The 22,348-nt window shown below is 37.5% G+C and overlaps 1 protein-coding gene across 6 annotated transcripts; it reads right to left on the reverse strand.

Moving 5' to 3' along the window:
* Positions 1-23: 23 nt before the first annotated feature.
* SLC35A3 (solute carrier family 35 member A3) lies at positions 24-22,084 on the reverse strand. Of its 6 annotated transcripts, XM_080602516.1 has the most exons (9): positions 21,942-22,043; positions 14,916-15,131; positions 13,165-13,369; positions 12,144-12,298; positions 11,928-12,050; positions 10,573-10,744; positions 7,189-7,307; positions 6,535-6,668; positions 24-4,218 (listed from the first exon to the last, which is right to left on the reverse strand). In XM_080602516.1, exons 2-9 carry the CDS (start codon positions 14,982-14,984, stop codon positions 4,128-4,130), a joined length of 1,068 nt encoding a protein of 355 aa, XP_080458642.1. In that variant the 5' UTR covers positions 14,985-15,131; positions 21,942-22,043; the 3' UTR covers positions 24-4,127. The 6 variants fall into 6 exon arrangements, with proteins under 6 accessions (XP_080458642.1, XP_080458646.1, XP_080458644.1 ...); XM_080602520.1 differs by lacking the exon at positions 14,916-15,131 and having other exon boundaries at positions 21,942-22,084; XM_080602518.1 differs by lacking the exons at positions 14,916-15,131; positions 21,942-22,043 and adding an exon at positions 21,506-21,717.
* Positions 22,085-22,348: the final 264 nt, after the last annotated feature.

Consider the following 22,348-nt stretch of genomic DNA (forward strand, 5'->3'; position numbering starts at 1 on the left):
ACAATGATAACAAATTAAGGGCACATTTCTTGGACTTTCTTATAAAAATATCATAGGCAATGATACACTACCACGTATACGGTATAACACCACACTACAGATAAACATTGCCTTTCTAATACATGCACACAAAACATTAACTTTTAAAAAATCTTACAAAAACATGGATTTAAGAGAAGAAAAACAATAATTTTCCTCACTTACAATATCCAGCAAGAAACACTGTCAACAGGAGGAAAATGAGCAACAGCTTCAAATTTGGCAAATGATGATTGCTTTTGTACAACAGAACATGCATGGCTGATAAGGAAATATAGAACCAGATGAAAGTTACAGACAACAAAAAACATAAGAAATGCAAAGGTTCGTTTATCACTTTTAAAACAATTTGACAAAATCCATTACAATCTCTTGAATTTACAGCCATAAAATCAAGTTAGGAACACAAAATGGTTAGGCACCCTCAAAAATCTGTTAAAGGACCTTATGAATAAGTGAAATGTAAGCATATGTTCCCAAAATAATTTCTTTGAGGAAAAAAAAAGTAAAACTATTTTCTTAAAAAGTTATAGTAAAAACAGGTATTATCTTGTACAAGCAAGAACTAGTACATTAATCTATCCTCTATTATTAAAGCAAACAAAAATGGAAGTTTTGTTACAGTTTGTCTAAAACAAAGAACTTTAAAAGAACTATAAAATTATCAGAATTCTTTGAGAAAAAAGATAATTGGGCACTTGCGGTTAACATGAAAATACAATGTTTAAAGAAAAGTTCACCTTACTTTATTAGATTTAGGATTTTTCACCACTGAATTGCTGATTTATTTTGCTTTGGAGACAGTTCTAATAGCTTACTGGTATTTGACCATTTATCATGTATCCCAGAGATTCTCAAATAAAACTACTGAATATCCAAGTATTCAATAAATACTAGTACTCTCATTATGTAAGCCTTCAAAAAAATCACATAATTCAAGTTATTGCAAATAAATATCTACCTATAATTTCATAAATATTTAAATAAAATTCTGCTGAGTATAGATTAGCCTCCTAAATATACAACTAAACTAACAAATCCATAGTCTGAACTATAATTCAGAAAGACGAGTTTATTTTTGGAAAGTTAGACTCCTACAGACCGCTTTTAGGGCACACTCAAAGCATGCTATTCCCTGTGTCCCAGTGCTCTGTGTTTGCTATGCTTCTTTGGTTAGTTAATCAGTGATTGAATTAAATTTATTTTTCCCCCTCAGATCCAGAAGTATCCCAATGGGAAAATGCACATATGCTTTCAGATTGCAGAAGTAACAGAAATCAGTAAATCCTCCTCAAATCCTTTCCCTTCACAAGAAGGGCACGTTGCCTTTCCTTTCTCTAGAGTAATGCTTTTCAGCCTGGAGGTCCCTCAGATGATATAAGTGGCTAAGGAAAGGCAGCTAAAAATGCAAATTCGAATCTCCTTTACAGCGACAGGTGTATAAAGAGATCTGTCCCTCTACTAGAAAATTTAATGGGACTGTAAATTGAAAACACGACAGTCACTGATCCAAAGACAGCAGTTACCGTTCCTTAACACAATAGGTATATTGTTTTCCAAAGCTATGAGATCCTATTCAAAAGCAAAGCGCATGTATTCCCATTCTTTCCTATAAACTGAAGCTTAAAGACAAAAATATTAAAACTGGGCTGTATTTAACAGAACTCCAGCAATGCAGTGATCATTGAGCCTGTTTGGTCCCATCCTATGCAACTGGTTTTAAAGTGTTCTCAATCTGCTCCTATTTTCTGGAGAAATTCCTCCACAAAGTAACCAATTACATCACCTGAACATTTCCACTACTGTGATTCACGCTTCGTGAAATTAAAACTACTGTTGTGTAGGCCAAATTCCAATTCAGATATTACTACCAACACTCATCAAATCATTTCAGTCACGTGTACTTCCGATTCAACACTAAGTAATGCTGTGAGCCACTACTTGACACAACATCTTACCTCATGTTGTATTTCAGTGGTGAAGTGACTAAATGTAATTTTTGATTTTGCCAGACTGAGTGTTAGAGGTGAAAGGTTTAATAGTAAAAGTAGGATGCCAATTTAGGGTAATATCAGATAATTTTGACTACCAAATAACATAGCTCCTGCAATTATGGCATGCTAGGTATTGATTCACGGTTTGGAAAGCTTAGCATGCCCTTGGCATAACACTGATGTTACTTTCTTGGTCTGATGTTACAGACAAAAAGTTGATAATGCATGTCATTGACAACAAGAGAAAGCAATATTTTTACTTGGCTGACATCTAGTGGAATTCTTCCTTTTCCATTTACAATACTTAATTAAAAAATCTCAGAGTGCTCTTATAGAATCCTCTCTTGGCAATGCACCATTTACACTGTTGGGGAAAAGAGGCTGAGGTACTTTGGTAAACATTTTGAAACACCTCTCAATTCACAATATAATCATTAGCACACGAAATAAGTGAATAAGTGCAGAGAGGAAAAAAAAACCAAAACCATAACACCTTTAACACTTGCCATTCAGCTAAGGGACTACTGATATGCTTTTGCGTAAGACATACATTTACATGTGTAACACACGGGAAGCCACCCTACATTAATATCCACTGTGAACAGGTCTCCTGAAAACATGATTTTTAAGCTTTTTTTTTTTTTTTTTTAACTAGTTCTGGCATTGTGTGTGTTTCTGTCTCAGTTGGCTATATGCAAATACTTCAACAAGCAAAGTGTTCATAACAGTCTAACTGTATATGTTTCTTTATGATTTTTTTTGGTTTAAAACAAAGGAACAGCATGCTTTTATATTTACCTATTGCACAATTCGTAAATTTTTCATTCTGTTCCCTATTAAAGTAATTCCACTACTACACTGAACAGCTCCACGGAACCCATTTTGGTCTGTTAGCTCAAAGACGTCTAGAACAAAATAATAACAATTAAAAAAAACTCTAATTAAACCATTACATACAAATGTACTGAAACAGCCTCGGAGAGTTCATGAGTAAACGACACTTGTTTAAAAAAAAAACCACCTCTGTAATAAAATACAGTACAGTATACAGATCATATACCATAATGGCTCCAGATGGAGCTGTTACAGATTACAATAATGAATATAAAATGTTTATTATGGGTTTTAAAATTGCAGGTAAAAAAATAATCTGCAGGGGATATGTAAAGCAAAACCAAAACAAAACAAAACCAAAAAAAACCCACCTACTTTAAAGGTTCTACCAACAAGCTGATTTATAATCAATAAAAATAAAGAACATTACATCTGAGCAAGCACTCCACTGTAAGCCAACTCATAGTGCCAGATTAGTGCACTGTGTGTTACTGTTCTGTGTTCACAGACTTACTGCATCTGTTGGAACACTGCAAGCTATCCTGATGACGGCCAGAGTATCAACACAGATTTTCAGTTTTCATTCTCAATTTCTCCCTTTGTGTACTTAGGTGAGAGTGTCAACATTCTTACAACAGCTTTATAGAAGCAACAGAACATATATTTCTGTTATTAAATCAGCCTTCTAAAAATATAAAAATATTTGATATTGTGAAAATGTCTTTCAAACATACTTCAATTTTCATAGTTTTAATAAGGAATACCTAATTAGAACCATCACTTTAGAACTATGATGTGCATTCAGTTGATTTCATGTAAATAGACAGTTAAAAACATTTACTAAGATTAAATATAGTCAAATTGCAAAAACAAATAATCTGACAATGCTGTCATGTGCTATTTCAAAGAGTGCATAGGACATATTTCTGCAGCAGTCAATACAGTAAATTCTTTTGATGCAATCCCAGGTCAAAGCTGTAAACATTCCTAATTGCAGTTTCTTGGAAACTTTTTGTTCCTTTCAAGTTTTTATTAGCACATTGCACTGGGCTTTCCCCTGCCATTTTTTTCACCAGTTACAGACAGTATTATGATCCATCTTTAACCCTTCTGGTTCTTCAAAACTACTCAATAAGCATTTCTTCACTAGATTCAGGGTAGTAATCCTCTCCTTGCAGTGCACAATGACACCTTCCACGTGCCATTGCTAGCAAGGCCCCCAGTGCATGATCTTGAGAAGCAGGCTGATGAGGAAGTCCGCTATGCCTTAATGGGATTTCCTGCAGGTTTTGGATCATAACCGTACAGGAAAGTAGCTGCTATTACAAGGATGGCTCCGAAGAAAAAGACACTGAATAGAATAGGAATAGAAGGAAAAAAAAATGTTAGTTAGTTTTAGTTAAGACAATTTTATTTATGTAATACAATCAAGGGACATTTTTCCTTTGGGAACAAAGAAAGCATAAATATTATTCATTCAATTTATAACAAACAACATTTCCATATATTTCTTAGAGAAAAACACAGGAAGAAGTAGAAATAAAAAAACTGCATCCACAGACAAGCAAAGTAATAATATATCATTATACTTACAATATTTTGAAAGTTAAAGATAGCTTCATGGAATAACTGTCAAAGGTAATCAGACTGAACTTTGATTATTTTCTTTTCATTTTGACTAAGGTTCTATGCAAAATGCAAGAAGAAGCTAAAGAATTGTATCTTCTGTAGCTACCCAGCCATTTTTAGCATCTGACATACATCACGCTGTTGGAGTTATGTTAGCTTTGAAGTCCAAAGCTTGTGTCAAAACTAATTACTGCTGCCCAAGAACCAACTGCAAATCAGTGTAAACTAAGTTTTGGCAGATGCATAAATATTTATGTAAAGGAAAGATAATAAAGACATCTTTTGTATTGTGATGTATGGGCCTTTCAAGTTGTTTTGATAGCTACAAGTACACATTTTAGAAAAGAACCTTGTAATAACGACATGCTAATGTTGACAATCTGATTTTCCGTGCCGAACACTAAAAAAAAATTGTGTCACATGACAGGCAAACTGAATCTGCAGTCCTCTGAAGGATTATCATATTTCAGGACATGATCTGTTGTGGCAGATTTAAGCACGTAAGCACTTTACATCTACTATCCCAATCAAAAATGTTTGCTGAAGTGAGAAAAACAATTAGGGAGTTTCAGTTCAAGTAAATTCTGTTGGCATAAGAACATACTGAAGAGTAAGTTTGATTACACTAGATGGATTCAAGTTCTACATGCTGCTAGTCGGCTCTACCTCATTTAATTATTTACCACTGTTTCCATTTTCACCATGTTTGCACAGGCTAGTAAGTTACTTATTAATTTCTATTTGAACACAGAATGTCTTAAACCTCTAAACATTTAATAGTAGGCTACTTATAAATTAAGTCCGATGTGTTCCACTTTTAAGTCCCAATCGTTGTTCTGCTTTCTTTAAATAAACTCTTGCTAGTATTGCAAATACTACTTTTAGATTAAAAAATAAAGTTTTATTTATATCAGAAATATTTTAAAACTAGGAATGTGTATTATATGAGAGAAACATAGGTCCATTATGACCGATGGTCCTATTATGTACATTGACCTGGACAGGCTGGAGAAGTGGGCCCACGTTAACTGAATGAGGTTCAACAAGTCCAAGTGCAAGGTGCAAGGCACCTGGGTTGGGGCAATCCCAGACAGGACCACAGACTGGGAGAAGAACACATTGAGAGCAGTCCTGCAGACAGAGACTTGGGGATTCTGGTGGACAAAAGGCTCGACATGAGCCAGCAGTGCTCACTTTTAGCCCAGAAAGCCAACTGGATCCTGGCCTGCGTCAAGAGAGGAGTGGCCAGCAGGGGAGGGAGGTGATTGTGCTCCTCTACCCTGCTCTGCCCTTGTGAGGCCCCACCTGGATTACTGCATCCAGGTTTGGGGCCCTAAGCACAAGAAAGAGGTGGACTTGTGAGAGCGAGTCCAGAGGAGTCCAAGAGCAACTAATCACTATAATGTAATTTCCATGTGTGAATGACTGCAATAATCTCTTTCAGAGACTTCTTTTAAAGACACTCTTTGAGATTTGATGAAGAGCAGTATAAAAATAATATTATCATTATTGTTGTTCCAGCCATAAGTCATCTTGCAATGAGGTGACTTGTCTAAACTATCAGCCTTTAGAAGTTAACTAGTGAACGAGAGTAATCCCCTTGTCTCAGCCTTACTCAGAACAGCCACAAGGGGGAGACTGGTTCAAGGAGCAGAGCTAAACGCAGAGCAAGGCAAACATCAAATCTAATGAGGAATGAGCTGAACAAACAAGGAGAATGGGTGGAGGGTAGAAAGAAAAGAACAGTGAACTAAAACATAGAGCCTGGAAGAAAGAGGATGTTTTGTCAAAAGATGAAATTTGAGATGCAATTATCTGTGACCTGTAGGGTGCTCTATCTTATAGAAAATTTGATCTTGCCAATTATACTGCAAAATTTAAGTGTCAGTTATGTTACGAAACTAATTTTTTCTGTGGGAGTTGAATCTAAATATTTTATAAAGGCTGGCATAGTTATTTATTTTGTAGTTATATCTGGTAAGCATTAAGTTTTCAACTATTGTTTTTTTTTTCTGTACACATGGAAAATAATTCTTACCTTGTAGGAACAAAATCCTGAAGCCAGAAATAGGAGATCAATGTTGACAGTATAATAGAGAGAGAAGTTGCAAATCCCTTTAAAATGTTGTCTGCATATTTTATAACAGCAGCAATCACCAGGCCTCCAAGTGCCTGAAAAATAAGTTTGAAAATGAAGTTTGGATTTGCAACGTGATAACTCCACTGGGAGCATCTATTTTAACAACATACAACATACTCTTACTTCAGGAAAAGCTTTTGTCTATGTCTAGAAACATTTATTTTATGTTACATATATGCGCTGTTGAAGATAAGTAGTGGTGTTCTTCAATTCCCAATAAAGAAGTTGTTTATCATATTACCATTATTAAATCAGAAGAAAAAACTCTTGTACTTTACACCTGCATTTTTTTAGCCAAAGGAGAAAGGGCACACATTTTCTCTCCTTTTTTAAGCATTGCAAAAGAAAAAATGCTTACATGCTTTCACGTTGCACAACAGTTAATCATATACCTGCTCTGAATTCTCCAGGTTTTTATTTAGAGGTTTATTCTAATAGTGCTATATCAGACTTAACTATAGAATTCTCAGTAGCTTCAATTACACTCATTTCCCCAGTCATTTACAGAAAAGGAAGTCCCCAACTCACAAAGCATGATAGAGGATATCTCACCTGTAGAACAACAACTATCCAAGTAAGTTTATTATATCCTTGAAAAAATCCATTTTTTGACAGCTGTTCTCCATCATAAATGTATACACCCATCAGTCCAAATATGCTACCAAAAAATCCTGAAAGTACAAGATTGATTTAAAAACTTCAGGCGAAAAACATGCAAACAGGTTCCTTGTTCAAGGTCTGCTCACATATATCTGATTTTAAAATAGGACTTGCACTTCCAGCATCACCACATTCAAATGCAATCAGTGTTCAGATAGATCATCCCTTTTAAAAAGCTATTTTCCACACTTATAACAAGTTTTCCTTGTGTCCATTGTGACATTCTTATATACATATCTTCCATTACTTTCTACGGAAATAAGGTGATTCTTGTTTATGGCATGTAAAAAAAAATCACTTAAGCACAATTTCAGTTTTTCTGAAACTTGTCATGACTGAAGGCCGAAGCCACACTTCAGGAAGGAAAACCAGGGAAGCCTTTCAGAGGAGGATATGGCCACCGGCATGGCAAAAGAGGGACTGATCAGTTCAGTTTTGGAAGCACCCCACTTCCAAGACCCTTGTCTGAGCTAGCAGCCTCAAACACAATGAATGTTTACTAGCACTGACAACATCAAAAGAAGAAACTGAGGTGAGATTTTAAAGTTTCTAATTTGGTGATTATAGTGTTCTGCTATCAGACAGGAAACTTTCTGTAATCCCCTCAGGAATGGAGTGATGAAAGCATCTCCTCCATGACTGTTCTAGGCTTTAGTCCTGAGCAGGAAAGGGGAATCACTTACTCCACTCAATTTCTGTGAAAAGCTGACTGCTATTTTCATTGCTTTTTCTTGCATCTGAAAAGAAGGGCCTTGTTTTGAGTGAAGTAAAACCTTCCATTTGACATGAAATACTTTTTTTTTGTAGACATACTTAGTAATTTAGATTTGATTCATATTAAACCAATTATTTTTCTTTTCTCGTTGAGCTGCTAAAATAGAGAAACAAGAAACCAACTATTCATACATCCCAGATAAGATACTAGCATGTGTTAGAAACTGAATGAAGACAACTTTTCAAAAAATATTCCAATATTTTTTTCTTTTTTTCCTACATTTCTACTTTGTCTCTACAGATATGAAAATGAAAGTCAGGTTGGATGTATGTTTTTTGTTCTTTGTATTTTAAGTAAAGCTCTGTTTCAAAGCTGTTGCTTGTGACTGACTTGTTTGTGAATGACATAACGTCTGAAGTGGGTAACTAGCACTTGCAGAAAGGACACACTGAAGTATTTCTGAAATTATGGTTTAATGTTTTAAATATTTTCTAAAAGCTGTATCAGGAAATCTTTTATGAAATACGACAAAATTAATTTCATTTCTGAACTGAAAAACAAATGTAACAGGAAACATTCTACTGAATTTTGTACTGAAGAAAACTAAAAAAAATAAATCAGGTGATCTGATTCTCACTACTCTTACAAACATTTATGTCTTCATATATCACAGTCCCAGTTATTCATTACCTTAAACTGTTTATGTTAACATGCAATCTGTTCTGATCTCATTGTTTTCATGAAACAGTTACTGAAACATTCAATGTATGACCAGGCTTACTATCAAACTAGTAAAGTCATTTGCTGTCATACATACATTCATGCACTGTAGAAAAATCTGAAGAGTTTTTTTTAAGGGATTATTGATTTGTTCAATAATTATAAGTGTTTAAGTGGAATTTGTATCTGATATCTGCACTGTGGCATACCATAGTGCTATGGAAATTCAGAGTAATAATAATCAGTTCAAACAGTCAACAGCCTGTCTACAAAGTTATTTGGGTTTTCAGCCAATCTCTGAAAGAAACAAGAAGCAATACTCATGTTTTTGCTTCTTACCTGTTTCAAATTCAAAGCCATTCAAACTACCTGTCAAACAAGTATGCAGGACTGTAACACGAGGGGAGAACAAAAAGCTCTGTTCACATGTGGTTAATCATGGTTACTGGCTATCATTGGGAAGGGAAATGGTCACAACAGCATGAAGCCACGGGAAAGCAGTGCATCTCCCAGCACAAGTACGCTCCCTCTGGTTCTAGTTTCAGCTGTCTGTGCCAGCAGATTTTACATTACAACTCCAACCACAACACCAAAACCCTACCTCAGACCCTGGACCAAGCCCCAGCCACTCATCCTTCTCTGCCTCCATAAATTCCATAACATAACCTTTCCTGGTATATCCCTGGTCAAGGAACCTTAGCTTTAATGCATATAATTTCAATAAATGTTAACAAATATTAGCGACTAGCTAATTAAAAAAACAACACACCATCTCCTGTTTTTATGGTACTTCATTACCTTTTACAAGATCCAGTACACTACCTGATCAAAACATCCTCATGACTTAAGTCTACCGTACCGTGAATTTGATCAAAAGTCTATACTAAATGTTGTAAAGTTCAAATTCTGCCCCAAAAAATTACTTAAATATGCAATAATAGTTATTGCCTACAGGTGAGGACCAGAGGTATCCCATTAGAGGAAGAGGGCAAGTTCATCAGTCAATTGTGTTCCTATTGCAAAAACAGGAACAAAAAGATATTGCTGTTGTGGTATTTCTCATCCCGTAAACTGGAGAAGATTGCTCTGAAGTGAGGGAAAACACATTCAGGAAAATGGATCAACTCTGTCGCCTTTCATATCTATGGTCTAGAAGTCGTAGAACTACTTTGTAAATAGAAAGTATTCCCTTACTAATAGGTGCAGGCGTTCAAATAGTTTGGATGAACATTTGCACACACCTTTCTTTGGTGATTACACAGACAACTAAAACAAACTGACTCTTTCACTGAAATAATCATAATAAATTACCTCAACTTTATTCACGAATGTATGAGTTCTTTTTGTATTAAAAGTGCCAAGCTATAAAAACTCCCTATCCAGACAAGAGAAAAAAATGTTAATTTTAAAATAGGTCTCAAAGCATTGTTTTAGGAACATATTTAGTTTTAATGTTCCTATGCTCTCTAATAAAAAGAAAAAATATGGGGAAAAAAAAGGATACTATGTACATTTATCTGATTAATTAGTGCAAAAGACACAAAGGATATACAAAACCCTGCATAAGATAACATTCTTTCAAACATTTTAAATACAAATTCAATTCACACATTCTGGAAAAACTTACAAACACTCTATAATCAAGTTAAATCAAGAACTAGGTTGACAGCAGAAAGCAATTCCTAGAATTCTACCTAGCAGAGTTTAAACTACTCTTATTTATAAAGTACATTTATGCAGAATACTAAAATGTTTTCGATATTTTGTATTTTTTGCACATTTATCTTAATTCTTCAGAATACAGTATTCCTGTTGTAACAGAAGACTAAAATTAAACTTACCAAGCTGAATGTTTCTGATCCACACAGACTGCTTAGTTTCCTTTAAAATTTTCTCAAAATAAACTCCAGCAAATCCACTAGAAAAGCATGCTATAAGAACCGCCATCAGGCCTACAAACTGAGATCCTGCTGAATGTTCCTTAGCAGCTGTTGCTTGAGAGTCTGAAGGCCACTGGATGCAAAAACAGTTATTCAAATGTCATTGTTAAAATAAATTCATGAGCATCTATTACACGCAAGTTTTTTTTTTTTTCTTAAGCAATAATAATAGTTACTAAATGCAGACAATCACATGCTTGTAAGGTTTTGTATTTTGCATCACAAATACTTCTAAAGAACTGCAAAATCGTAATTTTTCTTTCTACATATTTGTAACGAGTAAAGTTGTGACTCAGCTGGGTGAATACCTATCAATTTAAACAGGCCAGGATTTTATCTGACACGTTTCTGGACCGTCAGCACTGTTTCTGAATCCCAACATGATCTGTCCTGGTTATTCACAGTCACTAACTTTTACCACATGCCAGTTAGTTACCTATTCTCCATACAAGTATAAATCAGAATACCACTTTTAACAGCTGTCTTTAAAATGTGATGAATTGTCTTTTGTGTGTGTCATACAAAATCACTCTTCAGTGTGAGAGCTAAAACCTGCTGAACTTTGTGAAACTAAACCTCACAATATATCTAAAGCTAACAGAATAAACGGCAATGCCATGGACAACAATGTATTGAAGAGACTGTTAATTACTGTCAGAATGTTCTGTTCTCATTTTTAATTATTAAATTTGAAAGTTCCATAACATTTAATCCTTAGAATTTTTAAAAAATCCTTAAGATTTAAGATAAAGATTTCTAGGATATGCTAAAATCCACTAAAAATTCTTAGAATAGCCTCTTGTACCCAGATCCTACCCCCTGAAAACTACGAACCCCTGTAGCTATATCATTTGGAATGAATTTTGCTCTCAAAAAGGTTTGAGTAAATTTACCATGGTGAAACTGTATCATAAGGCGAGCAGCAGGACTGTGCTATCATGTAAGGCCTGTGAATCCAAATTGCTAATGTCAGAAAAAGTGTGCTAATAAGTACTTGTAATGCTGTTATTTGAAGGATGCTCCAGAGGCCCAGTCACATTCTACAGCACAACACATGAAGAGGTTGCTATCTTTTGCCTTTGAATTGTTTCTGGTGTCCTCTAGCCCTGGCCAATTGTGACTTGTAGCTGATGGCTGTACTCTGCTACTGGCACAGAGGTGGTAGAATCAGGAAGCTGTATAATCAAGATAGAAACTCATGTTCCTTGATTAAACACATTACACAAGCATATTACAAACCACCTGCTACTATTTACCTGCACAAATGCCACTCCTGTCATCAAAATTACTAATGAAAGCCACTGGTATACGCCCAATTTCTTGCTTAACATGGACACAGAAAAGAGTGCCGTGGTAAGAATTTTCAGTTGATATGTAACCTAAAAGAACCCAGAAACAGTTATTACCACATATTTCATGTTTTCTTCCTTTTTTTTTTTTTAAACTTCCAGAGCAATCCAAATGTACAATACCTGGTATGTGGCTGCATCTAGGTTTGACAATGCTACATACAGCAAGTTATTCTGAAGAGTATAAATTCCTGAAGGAATTGCAAGTTTAAGAGTTTCCATGGGCTTATTAAGGATTTCATCATGTAGCACTCTGTTCAGAGCCCGTAAATTGCACTCTACCAAAGAAACACAGAAATAGACATTAACTAAATGGAGAGGGGGAAAAAAAAAGGAGAGCAATGTACTGTTCTCAACATTATTGCCCCCTTTCTATAGCTATCACCACTATCAAGAACTCAAAATACCGTATAATGTTTGTTTGGTTCTCATAAGTCTCATCTTTTTAAAACGTCCTACAAAGTGTCCTGCTGTAGCCTAGACTATCAGAACTAGAACAATTATTCAACCTATGTTAAATTAAAACTTACTAATAATCATATATATATTTCAAGATGATACATTAAAGAACATCAGCTAAACAGTACACATTTAGGAGCCTACAGTCAGCAATATTTATGCATACATAATGACGTTTTTAAATTACTGATGACCAAATATGTATGTTAAGGAATTGGATAAATGCAGTATAAAATATACAATGTAAGAATGATAGTAAATGCAAATATACTTTTTTTTGAGCTTAAGACTGTGTTCCTTTCTGTAATAATGAAATTGCTTCCTTCCTCCAGCATCTGTCATTTTGTTTGCTATACACTTCTACATTACCATTCATGTTTTTTCCTACTTCTATTTATGAATTTCCTAAAATGCCTGAAAAAACACAAGCTTCAAGCTGCTAGTAGAAAATTTATTCCTGCATACCTTAGTATTCATACACATTTAAAGAGAATGCTCTTCAGCAAATGTACAATATATTATGCGTTGAGAAGTGAAGTATGACTACAGTCTTTCCAAGAATATTTCTTAAATGGGAAGGAAAATGTTTTATTTTGGGCCCATATTCACATGGCTGCCTTGCAGTTGCTATTACAATACCGCATATTGATTACAAAAATTACTAGGTGCAAAATTTAACACATACTGCTGTCTTTGTAGACCAACAGAATACAGGTAAAAATCTTCAGAAGCTCAGCAAGAACTACTGCAGTAGAGGATAAGTAACGAGGTCCTTCTTCTTTCAGTGTCCGAGAGTAACGCATGGTCAACACTAGACTTGTAGTCTGAAAAACCAGGATGCTCAAGGAAAGGTACTTTAAATTGGTAGACATTTCTTGATTACTTTTTTCCTGAAACAGAACCAAAACAAATAAACAAACAAAAAACCAAACATATATAAAAACAGGCTTAAAAGGTAACATTGCAAACAGACATTTCCCTTAGGAATCAGCATATTAAAAACGTTAGCCAGAGACCTCAGCCAGCAAAAGAAAACAACGAACCTAATCTGATATTTAAAGAGAGAAAGGAGATTTAACACTTTACAAATATTTTTTAATACATGATTAGAAATGGGGAAGCATATTAGAATATTAAACGTAATAGTTAATAGAAGAATTCAGTGGAATATTCCTTATCTGTTAAAAATAGTCAAATAAGGACTCCTAACTTACAATTAACTTTCCAATAACTGGTTTCACAAAAGAAATCTCTGAAGTTAAACCAGTCACAGACCTTCTGAGCCTTCACCTATATAAAGAGATATCTTCAAAATATAAAATAAGAAACCCCATACTGTGGTACTGCAGAATGCTCAGTACACCTGCTGCAATGAGCTATCCCCACAACGGAGAGGTGGAAGAAGGAGATCGCTCTCTCTCTCTCTCCCTCTCTCTGACGAGTTTTTCAGGCTGCAATTTCTGCCCTGCTAGGTGATGTTGTGACGGTGTAAGACTGGGTAAGGACTAGCCTGCTTCAAGTGAGAATAAGGGGTGTGCCCAAAGCCAAAAGAACAGGAGAGTTGTGTGGATGCAGGGTTGGACAGGAAGATATATAGGATGGTGGGGCAACAGGGGAACCACTAGTTCTGTCCTGCTGATTATCCTGCTCAGAAAAAATGAGTTGCATATAAGTGATTGCACCTGCTTTCTCATACTGCATTCAGTACCACAAACCTTACACTAGTAAAATTGTATCCCCTTCATACCTAGAATGAACTTTCAACAAAGCTGACAGTGTTTCTTTGCCCTTTCCCACCAGTTTGAGCACTAATTTAGTGCAGGAGACTAACAGAAAGCAGTTCTGCTTTTGGAAGCACGATATATTGCAAGGAAATTCAAAAATGCACCACTGCTATTCAGCACGTTATATTGTTTTCTGTATTCTTTATACACGTTAAGTATGTGTATATGGATCTTCTTCAGAAATATTTCCCTTTAGAAAATTAAATGTTAGTCTTCACTATCCACTTACTCTAAAAACAGAGCAATGTTTTATAATGCCGAAATAAAAGCAAACCAGTAATTAAAAGTTAACGAACATTTTCAAGTAAAAGAAAAATAGTAACAAGTCAATACATTGCATGCAGTTCTAATTTTTAGAAGTGTAAAGCTGATGTGTAGTACTTATTGGATGCATTTGCCAAAGCTGTCCCTGTATATGTTTACATTTACAGAGTACAACATGTTTTACACAAATTTTGACTCTTAACTATCTAGTTTTGTACACACTGCAGAACAACGTGCTGGTACCTCTAAATATTTGCAACTGAAACTGAAGTGGTTTCTCTCTGACTGCACTTCTCTAACTAAAGATGCATTTCACAACGATTATCACGGATATTTTTTCAGAGATCTGTAGAGCTGTGTTATTCAAATATTTCTGACTTGCCCTTACCTTGTCTCTAAGCTGTAGACGATTTTTTGCAGTCAAGTATACAAAGTCAGCTGAGTCTCTATATGACATCAGTACTTAAGAGACACCTTACAGGTAAGTATTTTTTTAAAAAAACATTTTGGTTTTCATTTTTCAAAAAAGCTTCTGAACAAAATATAGGTAATGGGAACACACATCTCTGCTGAACTGTGACCAAAATTTCTGCATTCTGGGAGCCTGTAAAGTGACAAATTATTTTAGAAATGTTCACAGTTCTTGGAGTTCAATAATTTAGATGAAATAGGTCACAAAAAAAATAACATTCACATGCATTTCTTGCTGAAATACAACCATTTACTAAGCAGCTTATAGTATACTACGCAGTGTAAAAATGTATCACCAATACCTTGTTTATGAGCAAGCATCAAAGCATTCAGTATGAAAGCCTACCAACAAGCAGGGCAGTTTAGTAAGCCCACCAGCAAATCCATAAGGAGCACATACCACATCATCTTGAACTACAGTATTATTCCGATCAGTAATCATGATCCAAAGAAGGGAACTTTTCCCACAGTAATAGTACCGATGTAATCTTGCTTCCAGAAATGCAGTCACAACTCCACTTTGACCCATTCACCAAGCTGCCTTGTGAAGCCAAACAACATGTCCAAAAAAGCACCAGTAGCAGAATGTATTTCTTCACAATAATTCACCAAAGCAGTTTTAGGGTTTCCCAAATTCATAAAAAATGCACTTTAAGAGTCCAGTTTGATAGCTGAATAGATTAAAAGCTGTCTTGTCAGTGGTCAGCATGACAGGTTTGCAGAGAACAAATTTCATGCCGTACTAAAACTAACTGGTTCACAGAGCAGGAACTACGTAGTTCTGATCCTTACATATATACCAATGAACTAAGCACCCTCAGCTGAGCAAACAGTGTCTTATCAACTATCTCTATTCCCTGCTGTTATAACATTTGCATATCAGTCCTTAAAACTTGGTGCAAACTGGGGACTGGATCCAGAAGATGAGCCAAGTACTGAACTTTAAACAGCTGAACTGTCTTCAACTGCAGTTTCACAGGAGGTTTAGATGTACAGATCACTGCCAGAGGTGTAATCACCCATCTAGCCAGGAGCTCCTGCTACCCCCCCTGCAATGGACTGTGCAGTCATAAACAAAATTAAATACTGTCATCAGTAATAGCCTGCACCTTGAGGTCTTAAATCAATAATGAATTCAAAGTTCCTGACCCGCTTCTTGTGTACAGGGTTCCTCCCAGGCTGATTTCTTACCGGACTTTGGACAGGCTACTCAGTACTCTGCAGCATGCATCTGTTCATGAACCAGATTTACACGTGCTAATTCAAAGACTGGGTGTTCAGTGGTCACATTAACTCGGCGACTTTATTAGGCTTATTATCTTTTTCTTTTATTAGTCTAGGTAAAAGAGAAAAATACAATACAATAAACTGCTCCTGCACAGTTTACTCAGCGTACCATGTAGCCGCACCCTACAGTAACAGCAAGAGCAACTGACACAGAAGGTAGGGAAGAGGTGAGGGGCAGGCTAATTAGTGAATTAGTGAAATATATATATCTTATTTGATCAGCATGTTTTAGACTCATTGAATTTTTAAGCTCTTGCATTTTCTCATTATTTGATAATTTTAAAAAAGATTTCAATTCATGCTCAAATGATCCAAATTTCATTTGACTATGCATTTCTTTTGCAACTATAAACTATCTTAAATTAACTAGTATTCTGCAATATATTTCACTAATTCAGTTTCAATTACTAGAAAGCTTTTCTTACAGTCACTGCAGCAGGCTCACTTTTAATTAAATTTATTAAATTTAACTTTCCTTACATTTCTGAAACTTCAGGGGTTTATACAAAAATAATTTAAAAAGGAATTCAGCATCCCAAATAAACCAAACACACAACACTATCCTGAGAAGCGGATAAAACAACACGAAAGCAGTTAAGTATGAATTCCAGCAAGTCTCAGAACAAAAGCACAGGTTAAATTCACAAATTAAAATAATAATGTGCCCTCCATGAAATGACTGTAGCAATCCACAGTAAAAGTTATGCATGCAATTATTCCGTATGCTATCTACTGGGTAAGAGACACAATAGGCTGTGTTAGTCAGTGAGCGGCAGGTGCCAAGTAACTCGCTGTAAGACACAATCCAAAAGTCACACAAAGGAGTTTGCGGATTAAAAAGGAAAAGCCTTCCTAGGTGACAGCCTGGGAACAATGCCCTGGGTCAAGAGCAAACACAGACCAACAGAAAACGGCGAAATGAGGCCATCCCATAGCCAACGGAAGTAGTGTGTGTGCATTATTTTCTACCAATTTATCAAAAGATTTGTCATAAAAATAACTTCTAAGGGCAACTGTATCTACTCTTCCCTATCTTCTAAACAGGCAAGTTAAAAAAACAAAAACAAAACAAAACAAAAACTAAAAATTGTACGTTTCCCATCTTTACAGTGACAGCACTACAGGAACTGCATTCCTCCCAGCCCAGTTGTGAAGCATTTTCACTGCTGAAGGTCTTTTACAGCAGAAGTTACTGCTGTGGCTTGCTCTTATTCCGTTTTACTATTAACGAGTTTAAGAGTGCTTAACCAAAGAAAAGGCAGTCACACACTTATAATACAAAGCTGACAGAATTTGCCAGACTCTTAACAAATGCAAAAGGAAAAGTTTATTAAGTTTTGTGTGCCAGTACACAGGTTCTGTGTCTGGGACCTGCCAGAAAATAAACATTGATTAAGTCTGCCTTACAGAAGGGGAAAAAAAGGAAAGTGAACAGTAAAGTACGCTAATTCATTCTGGCGGAACAGGTATGGATGCACTTCCTGGGTGAAAATCTTTGAAATCAAGACAGCAGATTAAACAAACAGGACTGTGTTCTCAGAAGGAACGTGAACCCACTACACAAATATAATAATCTGGCAACAAAGAGGAAAAGCACAATAGGGAGGCGGAGTGAGAGCTAGCTCACGGAACCTGAAGGACCTCTTTTTCTTTTCCCCCACTAAAACTCTTCCTTCTCTGTTTTACCATGTGCACTGACCTCTTCCCTGGGTTGGATAACATGCAAATAACATGCTACTTTCTGTAACCCAGCTACATTCCTTAGGGGGAGATTCTGTTCCATAAAGCATTGGTTTAGAAGCTATCGGGCTCAATACAGCCTTCTTTACACCTGAAAGCAATACCTAATACAACGAATAGTTTATACATGTAAATAAATATCTCAGATGCTACTGAGGAAGCGAAGACCTTTCAGAATCTAATAAGTGCTGCCAAACTGGTTTCTGAACAGGATTTTACACGCATACAAATATTTAACTGCCAAATTTGGATTTCTAGCATTCAATAACGCATCTCTTCCCCATTCTGCCCCAAATATGTAAATCTTTCACGTCTGTCAATTTTATGAAAACCATAATAAAGTTGTAAATATTTTTAATAACCTCAAAGCTGGTACTTCTGATGTTTAAAATGTCACTATTAATGTTTTCCATCTTCTTCATACTGGATACAGGTTTCACCTCTGTTCCCTCACATAAACTAACTATAATTGTCAACTTACCTTGCTCTTTCGTTTGTTTTTCAGTTTGTTATTCATTCTTCTTGCTGGATACTTTATAATGTAAATTAAGTGCACTGTTTTTCTTTAAGCTTGTATTCTTCTCGTAAGTATTACAAGAGCAAATACTCTAGCAGAGTTTTTCCCTTTTTCTTCTAGCAAAAAGTGAGTAACGATGTTTTTTCTTTTTTTCTCTCCAAATGAAGGTTTCCTTATAGTAATATTTTCAATTTCTCCTTTTACATTAAAAAAAAAAATCTTAACTAGTGAAAAAAAATAAAAGCATCACTACGTTCAAACAATATTTCATGGGAAGGATATCAAGCACAACACAGTAGAACACTGATGGACCTAGCTCCTGAAATGTGGCCTTCTAAAAATCACGCTGATGCTAAAAGGTAATTATAGACAGACCAGTTACACATTAAAATGCAATTGCTAAAGACCAGCCAATGATTTCTTCTCAACTTTGGTCCAAAAACCTAGGCTTTTGCCAAGGGTACTGGAAAGCTATATCAGTGATTCACTGGCATATCATTCAACCAGAATGTCTGACGTTGCCAAGTCTAATAAAGAGGATGCAATTACACATTAACTAATATCTGCTTTCAGATAATGCTACAGATTGCTTGGAACTTAGGTAAGGTTTTCTTCCATATTGACAGAAAACTATGCAGAATGTAACACTTTGTTGTTATTGTTGTTTTCTTTTTAATGACCACACAAAGGATTTTTATTCTTTTTTGTTTGGGAAAAAAGTCACCATTCTAATCTACGTATCAGAGAGAAAAGTTGAGAATTGTGAATCTCAAATATAAGACAAATTTTCAGTATGGCTAAACACACTTTAACACCCCACCCTGGCAAACCAACAAACCCAAAACCAACCAAAACTTCATCCTTTACAGCAACGCTAAGAACCCAAAGATAAGATTTTTTTTGGACTGATGAGAATTTAATTTGGTTTGATGAGTGTTCAAGAAATTGCATATTGAGTATAAATATTCAGTGCTCAGAAAATGCAGGCCGTCATTGAACTAAATCTACCTTCAGCACTGCTTATGAGATAAAAGACTTTTTATATGTGCACAGGAGTGCAATAGTTTTATATTGACTCAAGTTATTAAGCCAACGCCTGCCTGCCAGCATGGAAATTTGATACAACCTGCCTCTCTCTTTTTTCAAACAGTACACACACTGCATTCATTGTACATGTCACAGTATGGAAAGATACTCATAGTCACACTCAGACTCTGTGCGCAAGCAGGCAGTCAGTTCTCAGTCTTAATTCAAACTCCCATCCCTCCTCAAACATACGTGAGCGCAATGTCAGGCTGGGAATGAACTGAGGCGCTGCCCCACTGCGGCTCCTGCAGATGTGTCAAGTCAATGACGTGGCTCGATTTAAGGTGCTGAGAGAGTGAACACTAAATACAGCTGGGGTTCAGCTACAGCTCACAGTTATGCTACTTATGAATTACTAACCAAGTCTGTGTGCTTGAGGCAGTGCAGCCACCCTCCAACAAGGCCACATAGTTTGAGTGCAGTAACGCAAGCAAGATACTACAGTGAAAATAAAACTGCAGACACTTACTGCAGAAAGCTAGTAATTACCAATAAATTTAGACAGCTAAGCAGTGTACTGAAGGGGTCTGAATATAAGACAACAAGATTCAAAAGTGTGAATGGTTCAAATGGGAAAATCCCGAACTCCTAACCATTGTATGTTCTTAGGTAACCTAAGAGGTACACATCTTAAGAATCCCTCCTCCCCTGCAGCCCAGCTGTGCAACCTCCTGAGCTCCAATGAAGGCATTAAGCCTGCGGAAGCAGCATGCATAAAGGCATGGACTGAAGCCCAGATGGCAAGTGATTCAAGAATCATATAAGAGGAATAGCTAGCTACATGTAGCAAGCTTGTCCCAGAGATCAAGAATGTGTTGCCCTGATTTAACAGTGCCAAATTTGGAACTGTTTTAAGCAGACAAGTGATTTCATTCCCCTAGGTACCTGGTTCAGATGATCCCTGCCTTTTTTGTGTTATTACAAAAAGCACCACAACCAGCATAAGGAAATGTAGGATTGTTAGGGATATAGAGCGTCTTCTAAATACATTGCATTAATTAAATCAAATTTATACTTACTTCTACCATAGTCTTTCCCCCGACCTACATTTTCACTACACACACTGCTTCCACATACCAGAACATCATGCATCCCAAACCAATGGATCCTCATCTCCCAGAAGGAGAGATGATGGACAAAGGAAGCATGAGTTACAGTTTTCCAAAGGAAAGGGTTATTGTAAATCAGTTTCTCTACAGCTATCATCTGCTTCAAACTCATTCTGCAGCCCCTAAAATTTGGTGCCACTTACTCCTTGGTAAAAGAAAAGCATGAGTTACAGAGCTACAGCCTGCTGCAGCTAAAGTCACAGAGCTGGAGTCTGCTCTAGCAGACTGTCTACACAGCAGTGCTTTTTGTGGAGGTTGCTAAGAAGAACTTAACAGGTCAGGCCCTCTGGACCCACATGCAGTGAGTACGAAGGGGTCATGCACAGTGCCCGCAGAGAAAGGCACCCCACAAATTTTGGGAGAAGCAGTCCATCAACTAATGCTTGTTCCCCAACCCATTTTGTCAGACTGCACCCAAGTTCTCTGAAAAGCGAGGCTTGCCTTCAACCCCAATGCTTCTACATAGAGGCCACCACAACAGAAAAGCTTCCCAATGGGTGCTCACTCAATTTTCGAGAATTTTGTTGTGTATCGTTGAGGCCTGTTTAGGTCTCAAATAATACAGCCCCCTGTGCAGAAAGCTGTCTCAATCTTCTCTACCAAATCATTCCTTGAAAGTCTTTCCCCTGGTTTCCAGCTCTCCCTCATTCTCATTTAGGACAGATTTCATAGGATTCACTAAGATATGACACAACTTGCAGTACGCTTTGATGTTTATCTTCTACCTTCCCATGTATTCCATAATACACATCTTACTACGCTCAGTACCTCCGTGTGTTCTTTTTCTGACTTCAGCTTTGCACTGCCGGAGCCCCTCTCGCCTCAGCACCCGGCCGTGAAGTGGCGGTGCCCTGACACGGTTACGAGCCGTGCACTTGGGATCACCTCACGCATAGCAGCGCATCCAGCACGGCCAGCGCCTGCCACGGGGCACGCCCAGGGCCGGCAGGTGAGGCAGCAGCACCCTACGGCACGGCTGCCCCAACCCCCCCGGCCTCCCCACCTCCCCTTCCCCAGGCCGCCCCGCTCGCAGCCCTCCCCTGACGCTCACGGCGCCGCCGTTCTCCTCCCGGCCCCATTCCTCCCCCCAGCTCCGCTCCCACCCCCCCACCAGCCCCACACCTCCCGCGCTCCCCCAGCGGAGGCCTCCCTCAGGCCTCCCCCCCCGGCCCTAAGCCCGGCCCGGCCCTGCCCCGTCTCCCACCTGCGGGCGCCCCGCTGGCCCCTCACGGCCCGGCCCCGGCCCCGCGCTGTTTCCGGGCGCCGCGGTCCCGTCCCGCAAAGGCTCCGGCTGCAGCCGCGGCCCCGCCCGCTCCGTTCCCAGAGCCGTGCCGGGCCTCGCCTCCCGCCCCGCCCGGCCCCCGGGGCCGCCGCTGTGTGAGGGCACCGAGCCCCCGGGGCCTCCCCCCGCGAGGGGGCGGCCTGGCAGGGAAGCTGCGGTGTGCCTAGTGAAGGAGCGCAAGGCCAGCTCGCAGTGGGCTGTTAAATTAAAACAGCGTTATTTTAATTCTCGACCCAATAGTCAAGATGACATTCATATCTTTTATGCTTCAATTATGGCTTCAGGGATCCAGGTTAACGTGTAGATGGGTGGCAATGGAGGGCACGTCC

This window comes from Anser brachyrhynchus, assembly GCF_964034855.1.
Source record: "Anser brachyrhynchus genome assembly, chromosome: 8".
Taxonomy (NCBI): Eukaryota; Metazoa; Chordata; class Aves; order Anseriformes; family Anatidae; genus Anser; species Anser brachyrhynchus.

Bases quoted from the DNA above. Each gene is read 5' to 3' on its own strand.
- SLC35A3 (XM_080602515.1), bottom strand. From the start codon at position 15,527: ATGGGTCAAAGTGGAGTTGTGACTGCATTTCTGGAAGCAAGATTACAT. The intron at 10,745-11,927 runs GTAAATAGTAGC...TTTTGCATCCAG, and splicing joins CAGGAGTGGCATTTGTGCAG to TGGCCTTCAGACTCTCAAGC. The intron at 4,219-6,534 runs GTAAGAATTATT...TATTCTATTCAG, and splicing joins CAGGATTTTGTTCCTACAAG to TGTCTTTTTCTTCGGAGCCA.